The sequence below is a fragment of the Passer domesticus genome, chromosome 28, assembly GCF_036417665.1.
Source record: "Passer domesticus isolate bPasDom1 chromosome 28, bPasDom1.hap1, whole genome shotgun sequence".
Classification (NCBI taxonomy): domain Eukaryota; kingdom Metazoa; phylum Chordata; class Aves; order Passeriformes; family Passeridae; genus Passer; species Passer domesticus.
In genome coordinates, this window is record NC_087501.1 from 3,950,251 (window position 1) to 3,967,193 (window position 16,943).

The following is a 16,943-nucleotide window of genomic DNA, read 5'->3' on the forward strand; positions in this document are numbered from 1 at the left end:
GATGTGACAGTGACACAGCTGCTTGTTTGTTCTTCGTTCAACCAGACCCCTCCCAGTCTGCCCCTGTCAAGTCATGAATCCCAAACACGAGGAAGCTCCAGCCATAGGAACGAGGTTCCTCCAGGGCTGGATGGTTCAGAAAAGTCTCCTCTCAGGTTTTGGGGTAGTTGTGGAGGTTTCTTCCCAAATTTGCTGCCTCCCTCAGCAGCTCAGGGAGCAGCGCGGAGCGAAGGATCCGATCCTTCCCACACCCAGGGCAAGGATGTTGGCTGGTGCTCAGGGAATGAGCTATCCCAGGGGGAATCCTGTAATCCAGTGTGTTAATCCTCCCCTGCCATCGGCCTTTGAAGCCTGGCACCTGCCCAGCTTCCCCCTTCCATGGGCACCGGGGATTTCCTGCAGCCCTCCCCGGGCTGGGGCTGGGGTTTGCCTGGATTAAACAGTTCACGAGTCAGAAACGTGCAAATATCACTGCCTGCTGCCGGGGAGGATGCAGCATCACTCCCAAGCTCACGGATTTCTCTGCCCACAGAGGAGGATGGATATTTTTTCCCTTTTTTTATAGAAACCATCGCAGCCCCGTCGCCCCAGTTCTGGGAACAGAGCCTGAGTGGGAAGGTGGCTGTTGCAGCAGCTCTGTCCCTGTATCCCGACAGCACGGGTCATGCTGTGACGTTCTCCAGCACCTTCCCCTCTCAGGGGGTTCTCTCAGGGGTACCAGGGATCTCCCCTCCCCCAAAAAAGCCTCTCCCCAGGACAGAACAAACAAGCTGGGCCTTTGCTGCTGCCTTACCCGCCCCGCCCGCCACCTGCAGGCTCCCCCCGCTCCCTGGCATCTCCCAGCTTCTCCTGCCCTCCTCACCCCCCTTTCCCTGTCCTTCCTCCTTCTCCCACTCTCCTTTCCCTGTCCTTCCCCCTTCTCCACCCCGCTTTCCCTGTCCTGACCCCTTTCCCTCCCCCTTTTCCCCATCCTCCCACCCTTTCCCGTTTCGCACATCCCTTCACACTCCCGGTGAATTTATGGGAGCCCCATCTGCTGGGTGAGGAGGAGGGGGGGCTGCCGCCCTTTTGGGGTGCCTGTGCACCTCAAAAAAGGGAAACAGGGCTGCAGTGAGGGGGCCCTGCCCTCCTGAGCCTCTCCCCAGCCTTTCACAGCAGGGCTTGGCAAAACCAACCGAACAAAGTCACGGAATCTGGGGCAGAGCTGTGCAGCCCCAGCTCCATCCTTCCTCCGCGGCCTCCCGAGGACCACGTGGCCTCTGTATTGTGTCCAAAGTGAAAAAAGCTGCAGTTTTGAGGCTAAAATCCAGAGAATCTGCTCAAGGGAAGGGCGTCCTTCCAGATGTTGAGGCAGGGCCTACCAAACCTTGGATGTTGCTGCAGCAGATTTAGGAAGGGGGACATTGCTCAGCTCTGTGGTGCCTCGTTGCTTGGTAACACTTTCAGGAGGTGGAGCTGAAGCCAAACTGGGTTTGGAGCCTGATTTTCTGTTACAGCTCAAGGCACCAGGAGCAGAGCAGCCCAGCACCTGCTGCTTGTCCTTCCCTGGAAAACAGGCTGCCCCTCTCCTTCCCACTGCTCCAAAACATCCCCTGGGATCCCTCCCGTGTATGGAGGGTGAATTCCACATAACAGATCATCTGGAGGTGGCCTGGAGCCACCAGCTGGGATCAGAGCCACAGCTTAGTCCGAGCTCGTCCCTGTCCAGTGCACACAGCCCCACTCTCTGCTCCTCTGTTCTTCCATCAGATCAATCCAGAGGAAAGGAGACTCCCCCTGAGCCCTTGGGAGTCCCCTTCTCCCCTTCCTCTCCACCTCCTGTCACCTTTTTCTCCCCTCTTGCCACTCGTTTGGCACCACCGGGGCTGGGGGGCCGCGGGCTCTGCGTCGCAGCCATGATGTCGGATCACTCACTGTCACTCTGTTTTTGTTTCCTTTTTTTTTTTCTGTTTTTTGTTTTATTTGTTTTGTTTTTTGTTTTTTTTTTTTCCCTGTCTTCATTTCTGCATGCCACTGTTCTTCTGTATTGCAGCCACAGTAGAAGCGGTAGAGGCACGGGAAGGTATGGCTAGAACCCGGCGAGAGACTCAAATCATCTCCGTGTGTGCGTGCGCTCATTTTAAAGAGCTTTACCAGCCCTTAACGGAAGCTTTTTACTCTTGCATCACCAGAAGTGGGGGAGGACGAGGCCCTGCTGGGAAGGAAAAAATACCCAGGGGTTTGGTTCAAGGCTGTTTGAGCTTGAGCAGTTTATTCCTTAATGGATCACCTTTATTTGGAGCTGCCGGAGCCGTTCCTGCTGCGGCGGCTCGAGACCTTGGGGTTGAGGTCCTGCAATCTGCCAGCACCATCAAAACCCTTAGAAAACAGGATTTTGTGGTGCTGGTGCAATCCCTGCCTTCCCCACAGGTAGGCCAAGGTGGAGAGGCAGTTCTCTGCCTGTAGGGTGTAGGAATGACAGATCCATGAGGATTTTTCCTCGATGCTGCTCTACAGAGGCTTTGCTTACCAAGGGAAGTTGTTTGTGAGCCAGCCAAGTCCTTGTAAAAGATTTGGCACGGGCTCCTTTTCCTTAAATTCTCCGTAGCACAAAGGAGTTCCACATTTGGTCCGTGTCATCAGGGCGAGGGTGACGTGCTCGTCCCCGCGGTGACGGAGCAGGGACATGAAATTCCTCAGTGGGATTCATCCCTCCCAGATCTGCCCGTGTGTCTCCTGGTCATGCAAGAATTTTGCCTTTGTGATCCAAGGACTAGCTGTTCCCTCTCCTGGTGTTGCAGTGTGTGGTTTGTGTCGGAGTTCAGAGCCTTGTGGTGGTGTCTTTGTTCTGTCGTTCTGGGTTTTGCCTTTTTTTTTTAATTTTTATTTTCTTTTTAATTGTTATTTTTTAGTGTCGTGTTTTTCAGCTTTGAAATTTTCCTGAGATTTCACTCTCTGGGGACAGCAAGCACTTGTCTGGTTTATCAAGTTCCTCCTATTCTATTAAAAGAGGGGGAGATTTGGGATATTGGGAGGAAATTCTTCCCTATGAGGGTCGTGGGATGGAATTTCCAGAAAACCTGTGGCTGCCCCATCCCTGGAAGTGTCTGAGGTTGAACCTGGGATTGTGGAACTGGATGATTTTAATCTCCCAGTCCAAACCATTGCTTGATACCATGAAAAGCTCTTAGGGAGCAGAGCAAATCCTAAACCTTCCTAAAAAAAATAGAACCTCCTCTTATAGAGCAGAGCAAAGCCTAAACCTCCCTAAAAAAAAAAGAACCTCCTCTTAGGGAGCAGAGCAAATCCCAAACCTCCCCTAAAAAGAACCTTCTCTTAGGGTGCAGAGCAAATCCTAAATTTCCCTAAAAAGAAGAACCTCCTCTTAGAGAGCAGAGCAAAACCTAAACGTCCCTAAAAAAATGAACCTCCTCTTAGTAGGGACTTAGGGAGCAGAGCAAATCCTAAACCTCTTAGGGAGCAGAGTGAATGCTAAACCTCCCTAAGCAAAATAACCTTCTCTTAGGCAGCAGAGCAAATCCTAAACCTCTCTTAAAGAAAAAGAACCTCTTCTTAGAGAGCAGGGCAAATCCTAAACCTCCCTAAAAAAATGAACCTCCTCACCTGCTCTTAGGGAGCAGAAAAAATCCTAAAATTCTCTAAAAAGAAGAACCTCCTTTTAGGGACTTAGGGAGCAGAGCAAATCCTAAACCTCTCTTAAAGAAAAAGAACCTCCTCTTAGGAAGCAGAGCAAATCCTAAACCTCCCTAAAAAAAAGGAACATCCTCTTAGGGAGCAGAGCAAGTCCTAAACCTCTCTTAAAGAAAAAGAACCTCCTCTTAGGGAGCAGAGTGAATCCTAAACCTTCCTAAAGAAATAGAACCTCCTCTTATAGAGCAGAGCAAATCCCAAACCTCCCCTAAAAAGAGCCTTCTCTTAGTGAGCAGAGCAAATCCTAAACCTCCCTAAAAAAATAAAACCTCCTCTTAAGGAGCAGAGCAAATCCTAAATTTCCCTCAAAAGAAGAACCTCCTCTCAGGGAGCAGAACAAATCCCAAACCTCCCTAAAAAGAACTTCCTCTTAAGGAGCAGTGCAAATCCCAAACTTTGCTGCCAGCTGCTCCCGACCTCGAGCTGGCAGCACCAAACCACCAAACCCTCCCCACCCAAGCATCCCCAGATCCCGGCAGGTGCTTTCTGTCCCCGCCCGTGTCCCCGTCGGTGTCTGGCGTGTGCTGGAGGGCTCCCGGGGCAACGCTGCCGCTGACGGCTCCTCCCTGTGCTCGCTTCCCTCCGCAGCCATCCGCGGCTTCTCCCCGCAGCACAAGATCCGCAGCTTCGAGGAGGCGCGGGGGCTGGACCGCATCAACGAGCGCATGCCGCCGCGCAAGGATTCGCTGCACTCGGACGGCCCCGTGAACTTGGTAACCTCGAACTCTGCGGACAAGAACGGCACGGGCAAGAAACCCCAGTAACGCTGCCAGCGCCCGGGGCTGCAGCGCCAGAGGATCCAAAACTTCATGAATTTTATTTATTTATTATGGGGGTGGGGTGGGGGCAGGGGGAGAAACCAACTTCACCTGGAGGCACGTCCATAAATCCAGTCCGCATCCGTTCTGTAAGAAAGCGACCATTTTGTAATTTTTTTTTTTATTTATGCTCAATATATATAAAAATGTCCTTTTTTTTTTTTTTTTAATTTAGAAACCAATCCAACTGCTAGAGCATCCCGGGAGTGTTGTGCTGTCCAGCTTTCCCCCCACCAAGAGGCCAAACCTCTGCCAGGGAGGGGCTGGATTAAAAAACAAAAATCAGTCAAACCAGGCAACTTGGGTCGTTGGCTTTGGCACAGTTTGGAGTTAGCCTGAGCTTTCCAAAGCAGGTCCTTCCCTTCAGGATACGGTTGGGTTGGTTTTCCTTTACACACCTGTTTTCTTCCCAGATTTTTCCTGTTGTTTTCTTCCACCCCTTGCCTACCTGCAGCTGCTGCTTTAGCAACCAGTTCCCTGGGAGGCAGATTGCTGGGATCCATCCCTCTTTTCCAAGGTGACAGCCAGGGGTAGCTCCGGAGGGCTCCAGGGTTGTTCACACCAATCCCAGCACCTTTTCCTTCAGGATTTCAGCTTTATCCCAGGGGAGTCCCAAAGGAAAACAGGGAGAAGGTGGGGGAAGTGCCGCCCCTTGTTGTGGCTCTTCTTCTTGGAGCAGCTTGTGCAGCAGAATTCCCTTGGGAATGCCTCTGATTCAGAGCAGAGGAATTATCTCTGCTTTGCTGATCCTTGGGAAAGCTGCAGGGCCTGAGTTTTGGAGGAAGAGGGGGTGATTTACACCCCGGAGGATGCAGCTCCCCCATTCCCCACCAGCACAGCGCCCAGCCCACGGCACATTCCCTGCTCCCAGCTCTGGAATCAGCCCCTGCTGAGCAGTTTGGGGTGTGGGGGGCAGGGTGGTCCCCCAGTGTCACCTCCCTGTCCCCCATCACCCCCCCTCGGCTGCTCCACAGGAGCCAGGGGCAGCTCAGCCTTTCCCGGCAGCTGGAGCAGGGGGTTGCTGATAAAACTCTGCGATAAGATGGGTGTGGCACTGCTGGTTTTGGGAGATGTGGCTCGGTGCTGGTGGCAGGGCAGCCCCTGCATGGGGAGCAGGGAGGGCTTGGAAGGCAGAACCGAGGGGATCTGGCAGGAATTTTGGCAGGGTGTTCTGGACAGGGATCCTGGGGGTTCCCCTGGGTGTTGTCAGGGATTTTGGAGTGGGAGCTGAGCATTGTGTCACTCTGAGCCTTCTTTCACTAAATCTGGGAGTGCTGGGGAAGGGTTTTGGGGGATTCCCGTGGGTCACTTCCCTTCCCAGCCGCAGCTCCTGGAGCACCCCTCCAGCCTTCCCTCTCCCCCTTCCCCGTGCTCTCTGCAGGCAGGGCTGAGCTCTCCCAGGGGATCTTTGCCAAGGCTTTCCCTGCATCTTGCTGTCTTGCCTCGGCGATTCCAGCGCCGGAGGAAAACAGCAACTTCCCAGGAAGCTTTCAGATTGTCTCACACGTCACCTAATCCCACGGGGCTGTTTAGGATTCTGTGAGCAGACCTCTGGGTTTCCACACTTTTCAGTCACATGCCTCCACTTTCCCCTCTTTATTTTTTTCCTCTTTGTTTTTTTTCCTTCTTTTTGGTTGTTTTTTTTCCCCCTTTGATCCCATTTTTTTTCCACGCCCACCGCTTTGCAAAAGTGCGAGATGTTTGGAGCGAGCTTCTCTCCCCCCAGTCCGAGGAGTGGGGCCAAATTGCCTTTTGTCTGTGAGTATTTCTTTGTCCTTCAGGGCCTCCTGTGAGCGCGGTGAGCCCGTGTGTGGTACCCGGGCACACGGGCCGTGCCCGGGGCTGCCCGTGCATGTTCGGGCGTGTTGTGCTGACCCAGGCTGGGATCTCACCCAAGCAGCTGCCAGGTTTTAGTCGGGATCTTTGGGATGGGAATTGCGGGACCCCGAGCCTGGCACCCCCTGCTCCCAGCGTGGGGGGGTCAGCAGGGCCCGGCCCATCGCAGAGGGGGATTTGCTTTGCTGGCAGTTTGTCCCCCCACCCTCTTCTCCTGCTCTGGCATCACCAACTCCCCCTCCCCAAAATCCTTTTTGGACCTTGTGCTTCGTGGTTTGGGGGCTCAGATCCAACCCCCTAATCCTTGGGGCTGCTGCAGCTGCAGCTTCCCAGTGTCCAGCCCTGGAAAAGGGCTGGATGGTGGTTGTCCTGGAGAAGGTGGCCAAGGGGGGGGATTTTGTCCCCCCTTATCCCTGGGGCTGGTGGAGCTGCACCATCCCAGCCTGGAGATGGTGGCCAAGGGCTGGAAGTTAGTTGCCCAGCCCCAGAGATGGTGGCCAGGGCTGGATGTTGGTTGCCCCAGCCCCAGAGATGGTGGCCAGGGCTGGATGTTGGTTGCCCCAGCCCCAGAGATGGTGGCCAGGGCTGGATGTTGGTTGCCCAGCCCCAGAGATGGTGGCCAAGGGCTGGATGTTGGTTGCCCAGCCCCAGAGGTGGTGGCCAGGGCTGGAAGTTGCCCCCGTGTCCCTGTGGCACCGGCACGTGTGGATGTCCCACTGCCAGGTCCCCTCTTCCCTTTGAAGCAGTTCCCGAGGGGGTGAGGAGCAGCGATGGGGCTCTGGGTGCTAATTACCCCCTCAATTAACGCCCCCTCTCCCTGCCGGGCTTCCCCCGCCACAGCCCCAGCCGAGATCCCCCCTCCCCTTTTTTTGGGGACAACTTCGGGGCAGAATTCCCTGCCCCAATCCCCACCACGGCAAACCAAAAAAACGATCCAGAAACGCCCCCAAATCGCCCCTTTTCCTCCTTTTCCCCCACAAATCCAGCGCCTCGGAGCTGGGCTTGTCTCTGACCCCTCCTCTCCGAGCTCCCGCCCGTCCCTTCCCCTCCCCGGCTGCCACCTGGAGCTTGGACAACCGGGATTGAGGGGAGCCCCCGCCCCGGGGGAGCCCCCAGATCCAGGGAAAGCCCCCACCTCCCTGCAGCCTGGGTTTTTTTGCATGTTCTAGCAAGGTGCATGTCCAAGGAGGGGAGTCGGCAATGGGGCGGGTGGTGGGTTGAGTCCAAGCTTAATTTTCTTTTTGGGATTGGGAGAACCCCTCTGGCTGCCTCTGGCACAGATCCCACCTGGCCAGGGGAGCTGGCAGGGATGCAGATCCCACCAAACCTCGGCCAGGGAGGACCTGAAGCCCTCCAGGGGTGCAGTGATGGTGATTTTAGGGTTCTCGATGCTGAAGGATCATACGCCCGTTGCCTGGAGACTGCCTCCTTTTTAATTTTTATTTTTATTTCTTGCTTTTTTTTTGTTTTTAGTTCTGTTGAAAGGAGAAAAAAAATGGTGAAAATGTTATTTATTGGCAGAAATTATTTAATATAATTTCTTTTTTTTTTTTTTTTGTGAAACAAGGAATGAATTTGTTAGAACTGTCTCGATGTAAATCGGAGTCATCTTTAAGGAGGAAAAAAAAAAGAAAAAAAAAGTTAAAAATTGACACAGTCACTGCGCTCTACTGTGATTTTTTGGGGGGCTGAGGGGGGTTCTGTGCTGCCAGAAGGATTTGGGGGGTTTAGAGCCTCTCCAGGGCTGGGGCTGTGCCCTGGCACGTTGGCACACGCTCCCGGCTGGCTCTGGAGAGCTCTCAGCTCCTGCTGCTCGGCCTTCCCTGGGTAAATAACGCCGTGCCAGCAGCGACAGGACGGGATGTGCCAGCTCTTGTTCCACCCCGGCTCCTTCCTTGTCACTTTTGGGGGTGTTCCCTCCACAGGGAGGATCCAGGGAGCAGCCCCGGGGTCGGGATCCATCCACGTGGATCCAGAGGGTCGCAGTTCTGTGGATCCTGCCCAGGGATCCCCAGGAATCTGCTGTGGCTTCCACGCCTGGGATCCATCCCCTCTTTCCAGCTGGCAGCCAGATATTCAGGATGAGCTCTGGAGGACTCCAGGCCGTCCTCCCCATGGCAGCAGGGATTCCTTGTGGAATTCCTTGTGGAATTCCTCGAGCTGGGCTCAGCACGTGCTCCCGTTTCCCACCTGCTCCTCCCGCAGCATCCCCGCTCCCGGCCGCCGGATGCACCCGGGGCACGCCCCGGGCAGGACGCTGCGGCTCTCCCACCCTTTTCCTGGGTGTTCCCACCCAAACCGGGGAGCCCCCGGCCCCCGGCAGCGCTCCCGACCCGGGGGGCTCCCGGCACATCCCGGCACATCCCGGGAGCATCCCCGGGAGCATCCCCGGGGCAGCCGCGCGTTCCCGGCTGGCATCGCCGCGCCGAGCAAACAGGAAACACTCGCCCGTTGTTAATCCCGGCCCGGACTGCGCGTTAAATATTTATCTGTGAGCGGAGGCCGGCGCTGGGAGCCGCGGGGAGGAGGCACCGAGGCAGCGCCGGCGCCGCAGGCTCCGCGCCGGGCACGGGCACCGGGAGGTGAGCGGGGGTCTGGGCAGGGGGCATTGGCACCCCGAGGGGGGCTGCGGTGAAGGGGGCTGCTCCTCGCATCGCCAGCGGGGCTGCGACATCGAGACGTGTCACTTGGTGGGCTGGAGGGGACCGGGAGGGGACCTGGAGGGGACGGTCAGCCCCTGGCAGCAGGGATGGGCTCGGGGTCCCCTCGCTGCGTTCAACCCTCCCCGGCCCTGCTGCCGTCCCTGCCCTTGTCACCCCGGATCAGCCCCTGTCCCCAGCCTGTGTCTCCGCCGCGGTGTCCCCAGCTGGCACCAAGGAGCTGCCTCATTCCCACGGCGTTGGGAATGAGGGGGAGCTGCGTCCCTCGGGGCCGCGGCGGGGGCAGGACACCCTGTCCCCTGTGTCCCCAGTGTCCCCTGTGTCCCCTGTGTCCCCGATGTCCCGGTGTCCCCGGGCGCAGCCAGCCCGGGCTCCTGCCAGCGTCCCCCTCGTCCCCAGCAGCAGGGGGCGGTGGCTCGGTGGGGACCGAGGGGTGGCAGCGGAGCCACCATCCCCCGGGCTCACGTGGGAGCTCACGGGATGAGGAAGGGCTGGGGCAGCCCCGTTTTGGGGGTGTCAGCAGTTTGGGGGAGCAGGAAGCGGCCGGCGGGTGAGCGGTGGGTGCGGGCGCTGCCCGAGGGGGGCACGGGGGTGTTCCCTGGGGACCCTGCCCGCATTCCTCGGGGATGGGAGGGTGGAGGGGATGGAGGGGTGCAGTGGGGCTGGGGCTCTGCTCTGACTGTGCCCCATACCAGGGTTTGGGTGGGCACAGACCCCACTTCGGCCCTCACCTCTCAGCATTCCCCTCCTCATCCTCTTCCAGAAATTCCCCCTAAATCCCCTTCTCCATCGGAGGGGGAAATGGTGACGTTGGAGAGGGTGAGGTGGGACACAGGCAGGGCACGGGGGTCTTACATCGGGGTCCCCAGTGCCCAAATCTTTGAGGGGTGGAGAGATTGAAGGGATGGAAGGGGTGGAGGGGATGGAGGGGATGGAGGGATGGAGGGGATGGAGGGGATGGAGGGGATGGAGGGATGGAGGGGATGGAGGGATGGAGGAGATGGAGGGGATGGAGGGTCACCCATGGGAAAGTGGGCGGCAGTGGGGATGGGGGCTCTGCTCTCATCCCGGCGCTCGGAGGTCCGGAGGAGCACAGACTCCACTCCTCCCTCAGTCCCGATCTCCACCCGGCACTTCCATCCTTTCCCGAAGTTCCCCCCGAGTCCCGTCCCCGGCGGGGGCCGGCGGCGCCGGGCTCGCCCCGTTTCGTAAGCGGGGGCCGGGTGCGCGGGAACGCGTGCGCGGGGCGTGGGATGAGTTCAGCCTCCTGGCTCCATTCCCTGGATCCCATCCCTGGAAATGTCACTGGAAACTCTGAATGGGCCGGCCCGGCTCCAGAGCGGGGAGCGCTGGGGGGGCAGCGCAGCCCGGGGGGGCCGGGGCACACGGGGACCCAGCGCCGGCCAGGACGGTGCCTCCCGACCCTCCCGGGGGATGCTCCGGGGGTTCCTCCCCCCCAGCCCCCCACGGAGCGCTGAGGGCCCCCCGCTCCTTCTCCCGGCAAAGCTCGTGCCGTGAATTTTTGCTCCCTGCCGCTCGCAGCTCCGTCCCGCTCGCCCCGGGGCTCCCCAAAACCCCGGCGCGTCCCGGGGGCCCCGCCGGCACCGCCCAGGAGGTAAGAGCTGGCTGGGGGGGCCCCGAGGGGACCCCCGGGGACAGGTTTTGGGGAACACTCCAAAGGAGGAGAAGGATGGGGCCGAGCCCCGTGTGGGCGCTGCTCCGGGAATGGCGTGGATGTTTTTGGGGTGCCCTGGGGGCTGGGAGCCTGCACCCCACTTTCTGCGCCCGGGGACACATCCTTCCCCGGCCCTCAGTTTCCCCGCGGGGGTGATTAACATTAATTACGGCCTTGGGGCTGCCGAGCCTCCAGCGGGGTGGGACACAGGGAGCCGAGGGGTCACCGGCCCCCATTTGGGGGTCCCCCACATACAGAGGGCTCCGTGTCGGGGTGGCACCCCCGGCACCCCCCAGGACGCCCCGTTTGAGGCGGGGTCTGGCACCTGCGAGCGCCGCTGCCGGCGTGGAGGCACCAGCAGGGCACAGGTGTCCCCAGAGCTCCCCCCGGAGCCACCCCGGTGTCGGGCAGGGCTCCGGGGGTCCCGTCCCCCCCAGCCGCCCCCCGGCCGGTTCCCGGTGAGTCACAGCATCGCCCTCCCGGCGGGCGGTGCCGGGCTCGGCCGCGCGTTCCCGGCCCCTCGTCCCTCCGTCCCCGCTCCCTCCCTGTTTGCGCTGCAGGGCGGGGAAATATTTCTGCCCTGTCGTGTTCCCGGCGCTGGCAGCGCTCCCGGGCGGGCGACGCTGCTGCCGCCACGTGCCCGGGCGGAGGGCAGCGCGCCGGGATGCGGGGCCGGGGGAACGCGGCACCACCGGGGCCCCGGGCGGGCTGGGTCCGTCCCTCCGGAGGGGTGGTCTGATCCGCATGGAGAGGGAGCTGGGGACCCGTGCCAGGGCTGGATCTGAACAGGAACAGCCGCTTCCCCTGGCACCGCCAGGCTCTCTGAGCGGGGGACGCTGCCCCCGCGGTTGTCACCCCACCCGTGGTGTCCCCTGCGCCTCTGAAGAACAGGGGATGCTCCCAGGGTGGGGCTGGGGCTCCTCCGAGCCCCCATCGCTCTGGCAAAGCCCGGGAATGCCCAGGAAAATGGCCACGGGCTGCCCCGCGAGCTCAGCTGCTTTTCCCACAGGGCACGGGCAGCCCCGGGCACCATCCCGCCCCCCGGGCACCATCCCGCCCCCCGGGCATGGCGGGCCGGCTCCTGCCCCCCGACAGCAGCGCGGCTCCGGCTGTGCAGGACGTGCCCCGCCTCCACCCCCCTGTGCAGGTGTCCCCGCAGCACGCCGTGACACGGGTGAGTGGGGCTGGCACACGCTGCGGGATTCGGGGGGCTGCACCCCCCGATCCTTTGTGCCAGCCCCTCCCTGTGCCGCAGGTGCCCGTCATCCGCCACCGCGGCTCCAACACCCTCAACTTCCACTTCCACGGCCCCGAGAGCCGCGGCACCGCCGAGAGCAGCCAGGGAGCTCCCAAGAGCTCAGGTACGGAGAGCCCTGGGGACACTGGGGACACCCTGGGGGCTGCCCCGAGCGGTGCCCACCTCAGCCACGCTCACCTTGTCCCCAGTGAATGACTGGTACCAGACCTGGCCGGCCAAGGAGGCGAAAGCCCCCAGCGCCCAGGTGCCCGCCCAGCCCAGCCCCAGCCCCCGGGCTGCCCCCGCCTGCCCGCGGCCCCCGGGCTGGTCGGCGACCTGGACCAAGGACAGCAAGCGGCGGGAGCGGCGCTGGGTGAAGTACGATGGCATCGGGCCCGTGGACGAGACCGGGATGCCCCTGGCCTCGCGCTCGGTGAGTGGGGGCGCGGGGCGGGGGTGTCACCCCGCTGCCACCCCCTCACCACCCTAACGTGTCCCCCCAGAGCGTGGACAGCCCGCGGGACTGGTACCGCAGCATGTTCCGGCAGATCCACTGCAAGCTGCCAGGTGAGCCCGGCCGCGCGGGCGTGGCACGGAGCGGGCACGGCTCGGCTCGGCTCGGCTCGGCTCGGCAGCCGCTCACCTCCCCCCTCCTCAGAGCCCGACTGGGACACCCATTCCTGCCCCACCACGGCGCCCCCGTCGCCCCCCAAGCCGCGGAGGAGGGGCTCGGCCCCAGCTGAGCCCTCCGGAATGCCCAACGGGATGGACTGGTGAGCCTGGCACGGCGTCCTGGGTGCCCACGGGGTGGGGGCGGCGGTGGCTGAACCCCTCCCGTGCTCCACAGGACCCGCTGGGGAGCCACCGGCGCCACCGCCGAGCCTGGCAGCATTTTCGACTACGAGCCAGGGGAGTTCTCTCCGCGGGAGCAGGTAGGCAGGCCCTGGCACCAGGGAGGGGTGGGCACCGCGGTGGGCACCCCCTGACCGGCCCCGTGCCCTTTCCAGGCCCCGGCAGCAGCGCGGCCCAAGCGGGCTCAGTCCATCGAGGTGAGGTGGCGGCGGGCGGGGGGCAGGGGGTGGCAGCGGGGTCCCGGTGCCCGCGGGCGGTGCCAGCCTGGCCCGCCACTGCCCCGCCCTGCCCCTGCAGGTGCTGCTGGAGCAGGAGCTGGAGCAGCTCAGCGAGGAGCTGGACAAGGACATGAGGGACATGGAGGCACACCGGACCCCCCGGCAGGTACCCCCCGCCCCTCCTGCTGCCCCTTGGTCCCCCCAGGGCATCCAGCTGTGGGCACACCCAGCTGTGGGCTCAGCCTTTGTGCCAGGCTCGGACATGCACGGGGTGGGATGCACATCTGGATTAATGCTCGGATGGGTGCCTGCACATCTGGGTGCATGCACGGCTGGGTGTGTGCACAACTGGATGTGTGCACGGCTGGGTGTGTGCACGGCTGGGTGTGTGCACGGCTGGAGCCCTGCACATCTGGGTGCGTGCACGGTTGGGTGTGTGCACAACTGGATGGATGTGTGCACAACTGGATGGATGTGTGCACGGCTGGGTGTGTGCACAACTGGATGTGTGCACGGCTGGGTGTGTGCACGGCTGGAGCCCTGCACATCTGGAGCCTGCCCGGCCGGGCGAATGCACAGCGAGGCGCCTGCACATCTGGCTGCGTGCACAGCTCGGTGCCTGCCTGGCTGGCCCCGTGCACATCTGGACCCGCGCACGGCGGCTCAGCGGCGGCCTGGAGCCGCGGCTGTGGGGCTTTAGGACCCAGCCCATCCGTCCGTCCGTCCGTCCGGCGGTTTATTGGCGCAGCCGAGCTGGACTCCTTCGCTTCCCGCCGAGACTCGGCCTCCTGGATGATTAATTTTTCTCTCCCACCCCCTCCCGCTCCTCCCGGCAGAGCCCGGCGGCTGCTCCCACCGCTCGCTCCCCTGCTCCGGCCTCCCCGGCTGCTCGGTGAGTTCAGCGGCCGCTCCCGCCCCGCGCACCCCCAAACCCCCGTGCCCAGACCCCGCTGGGGGCGAGGGGCAGCCCCGCGCTCGGGGGGCGGCGGGCGGGCTGTCCCTGCAGCGTCCCGGGGCTGGGAGCCCCCCGGCATCGCCCCCGGGATCCCCACCGAGCCCCCCGGGCCCCCGCACCCCGGCACGGGCGGGACCCGGCGCCGGGCCGGCTGCCGCGGGGTGGGACCGGCCGGAGCGGGGCTGAGCCTTCCCCCGTCCCCGGAGCGGGGACACCGCGTCCCGGCCCTTGGCCCCGTCCCAGGGGAGGTGACGGCGCTCGGATTCCCAGCGCTGTGTCCCCACGGCCCCACGGGAGGGGACAGTGTGCCGGCGGTGCCGGAGCGCCCCGGGATGGGTGGGCACCCCGGGATGGGTGGGCACGCCAGGGTGTCCCCACAGACCCTCTGTGCCCCGGCAGCGGCAGGAAAACAAACAAACAAACAAACAACAAACAAACAAATAAGCGCCTTCTGTTGTGGGACCTACCGTGACCCCCGGCGGGGTGGCTGCCCCCCTCCCCAACCCCTCCTCCGGCTTGGGGGGCGCATTTGGGCTCTTTAAGCGCCCCCCGCAGCGGGGTTATTCATTAGCCCTCCCCGGCGCTTCCTGCTCGGCGGCAGCGGGGCCGCGCTGCCGGCGCTGCCGGAAAACTTTGGACCTGTCCCGCTTGGCTGCCCCTGGGAGGAGCCCCTGGAGGGATGAGGAGAGCACGCCCGGGGGTCCTGCTTCGGGGGGACCCCAGCGTCCTCACGTTGGGGTACCCAGGGATCCCGGGGTCCTGGTTCTGGGGGACCCCAAAATCCTGGTTCATGGAATTCTGGGATTCTGGTTCTGGGGCACCCCGAATTCCTGGTCTGTGGAACCCAGGGGTCCAGGAGTCCTGAGGGTCCCTGATGTTCTGGTCCATGAGACCCGGGGGTCCTGGTCCATGCAATTCACAGGACCCCCACGTCCTGCCCTGTGCCACACAGAGGGCAGGGAGGGCTCATGGCAGCAGGGCTGGACACGAGGCTCAGCCCTGCCCTGAGCCACTGTCACCCCGCAGGAGCCCCCTGTCCCCCCACCGGCTGTGGAGCCCCCCTGTCCCCCACCACTCACCTGGCACCCCCAGCATGGAGCGGGGCGGGCTGGGGCTGGCCAGTGACCGGAGCCCCGGCAGAGGTGAGCCCCCCTTTAGCCCCCTGAGCCCCCCTTTATCCCCCCGAGCCCCCCAAGCCCTGCTGTGGGGCACCCCGGCCAGTGACACCCCGCTCTCTACAGACACCCTCAGGCCAGGGACCCTCCCCAGCTTGTCGGACCTGGGGGACCCCGTGGAGGCCGTCAAGAGGGAGGAGAAAAAGGTGAGGCTGGGATGGTCTGGTGCCATGTGGGGTTTGGGGGGCTGGGACTGGGGGGGCTCCCTGTAAGCTCTGCTCTCCCTCCCCAGATGAAAGCTGCTCGCCTCAAGTTCAACTTCCAAGCTGAGTCCCCCAAGTAAGCGCCGGGGTCGCTCCTGGGGTCGCCTCGGATGGGGATGGGGGAGCCCCAGCACGTGGGGTGGCCCTGCCAGCCGAGCCGGGGACAGGTCTGTGCCCCCGGACGGGTGTGACAATGTCCCTTGCAGGGAGCTGACGCTGCAGAAGGGGGACATCGTCTACATCCATAAGGAAGTGGACAGGAACTGGCTGGAGGGGGAGCACCACGGCCGCGTGGGCATCTTCCCCTCCAACTACGTGGAGGTGAGCCCGGGCCGTGGGGGACGGCGGGGCCGGGGGTGCTGGCGCTGCCCCTCACCCGCGTGTCCCCCCAGATCCTGCCCCCCACGGAGGTGCCCAAGCCCATCAAGGCTCCCACGCTCCAGGTGCTGGAATACGGCGAGGCGCTGGCGCTCTACAACTTCCGAGGGGATCTGCACGTGGAGCTCTCCTTCCGCAAGGTACCGCGGCTCCGTGCCGTGCCGTGCCGTGCCGGGCCGTGCCGTGCCGTGCCGTGCCGCCCCGAGCTGACCCGCGCTCTGCTCCCGCGGCAGGGCGAGCGGATCTGCCTGGTGCGGCGGGTGAACGAGAACTGGTACGAGGGGCGGATCTCGGGCACCAGCCGCCAGGGCATCTTCCCCGCCACCTACGTCCAGGTGCTGAAGGAGCCGCGGGTCAAGGCCAGCGCCGAGGACATCCCCTCCTCTCCCGCCCCCGGCAGCCCCCGGCCCGCGGCCGGATCCCCGTCCCTGCAGCGCTCGCCCGGCCCCCGCATCCCCCCTTCCCCCCGGGAAGCGCAGCGGGGTCCCGGCGTGCCGGCCGGCCGCCCGTCCTCTCCGCGCCACCTCGGTGCCGCCTTTCCCCCGTCCCCAAAGCTGCCCCACGCTGGCACCCCCAGCCCCTTGGTGGCCCCTGCCAGCCCCCCGCACCCTGCGGCCGCCCACCCGCAGGAGCCCCGGCGTCCCGCCTGGACCCCCGAGCAGGTGAGTGCCCCCCGCCCTGGCATCGTGCCCCGGCACCGCTGGGGCTGCGGGGGCCGCCCTGAGCCCTCCGTGTCCCCCCACAGCGCCCGAGCCCGGCGGCACAGAGCAGCGCCCGCCCCGAGCCCGCCCCGTCCTACAACGGCTCCGAAATCCGGTGGACCCCGTAAGCAGCGGCAGCGGCGTCCCCGGGGCGCGGTGTCCCCGCCGGGGACCGGGGTGGGCTCTGGCCACGCTTTGTCTCGCAGGTACCGGGCACTGTACCAGTACCGGCCCCAAAACGCCGACGAGCTGGAGCTGCGGGAAGGGGACAGGGTGGATGTCATGCAGCAGTGCGACGACGGCTGGTTCGTGGGTGTGTGGCCACCGCCCTGGGGACAGGGATGGGGACAAGGTGCCACCCTCACCCCTCACCACCTCTCCGCGTCTTTCCACCCGCAGGAGTGTCCAGGAGGACGCAGAAATTCGGCACTTTCCCCGGGAATTACGTAGCGCCGGTGTGACCCGCGGCCGTGGGGACCCCGGGGGAGGAGCGGGGCCGGGGGCTTCCCCCGTCCCGCCCCGCCGTGTCCCCGCCGTGTCCCCGC

At 63.2% G+C, this 16,943-nt stretch overlaps 2 protein-coding genes across 3 annotated transcripts in view; both read left to right on the forward strand.

The window, feature by feature from the left end:
• The window catches only part of PPP3CC (protein phosphatase 3 catalytic subunit gamma), a 42,780-nt gene extending 34,776 nt beyond the window's left edge, over nucleotides 1–8,004 (forward strand). Inside the window, exons 13-14 of one of the 2 annotated variants that reach the window (XM_064400340.1) lie at nucleotides 2,033–2,062; nucleotides 4,279–8,004. In XM_064400340.1, coding sequence (XP_064256410.1) covers nucleotides 2,033–2,062; nucleotides 4,279–4,454 — 206 coding nt within the window. In that variant the 3' untranslated portion in view covers nucleotides 4,455–8,004. The remainder of the gene's footprint in view (nucleotides 1–2,032; nucleotides 2,063–4,278) is intronic. The other variant, XM_064400341.1, reaches the window with a different exon arrangement.
• A 2,041-nt stretch (nucleotides 8,005–10,045) lies between these two features.
• On the forward strand, nucleotides 10,046–16,939 carry SORBS3 (sorbin and SH3 domain containing 3). Its single transcript, XM_064400348.1, is given in 21 exon segments — nucleotides 10,046–10,366; nucleotides 10,369–10,486; nucleotides 10,488–10,605; nucleotides 11,689–11,853; nucleotides 11,935–12,040; nucleotides 12,126–12,349; nucleotides 12,420–12,483; nucleotides 12,575–12,689; nucleotides 12,764–12,848; nucleotides 12,924–12,965; nucleotides 13,066–13,152; nucleotides 13,823–13,878; nucleotides 14,968–15,083; nucleotides 15,183–15,262; nucleotides 15,349–15,395; nucleotides 15,526–15,640; nucleotides 15,712–15,837; nucleotides 15,931–16,359; nucleotides 16,443–16,522; nucleotides 16,605–16,711; nucleotides 16,798–16,939. Coding segments are annotated over 21 exon segments (2,451 nt in total). The 5' UTR covers nucleotides 10,046–10,257; the 3' UTR covers nucleotides 16,860–16,939.
• Nucleotides 16,940–16,943: the final 4 nt, after the last annotated feature.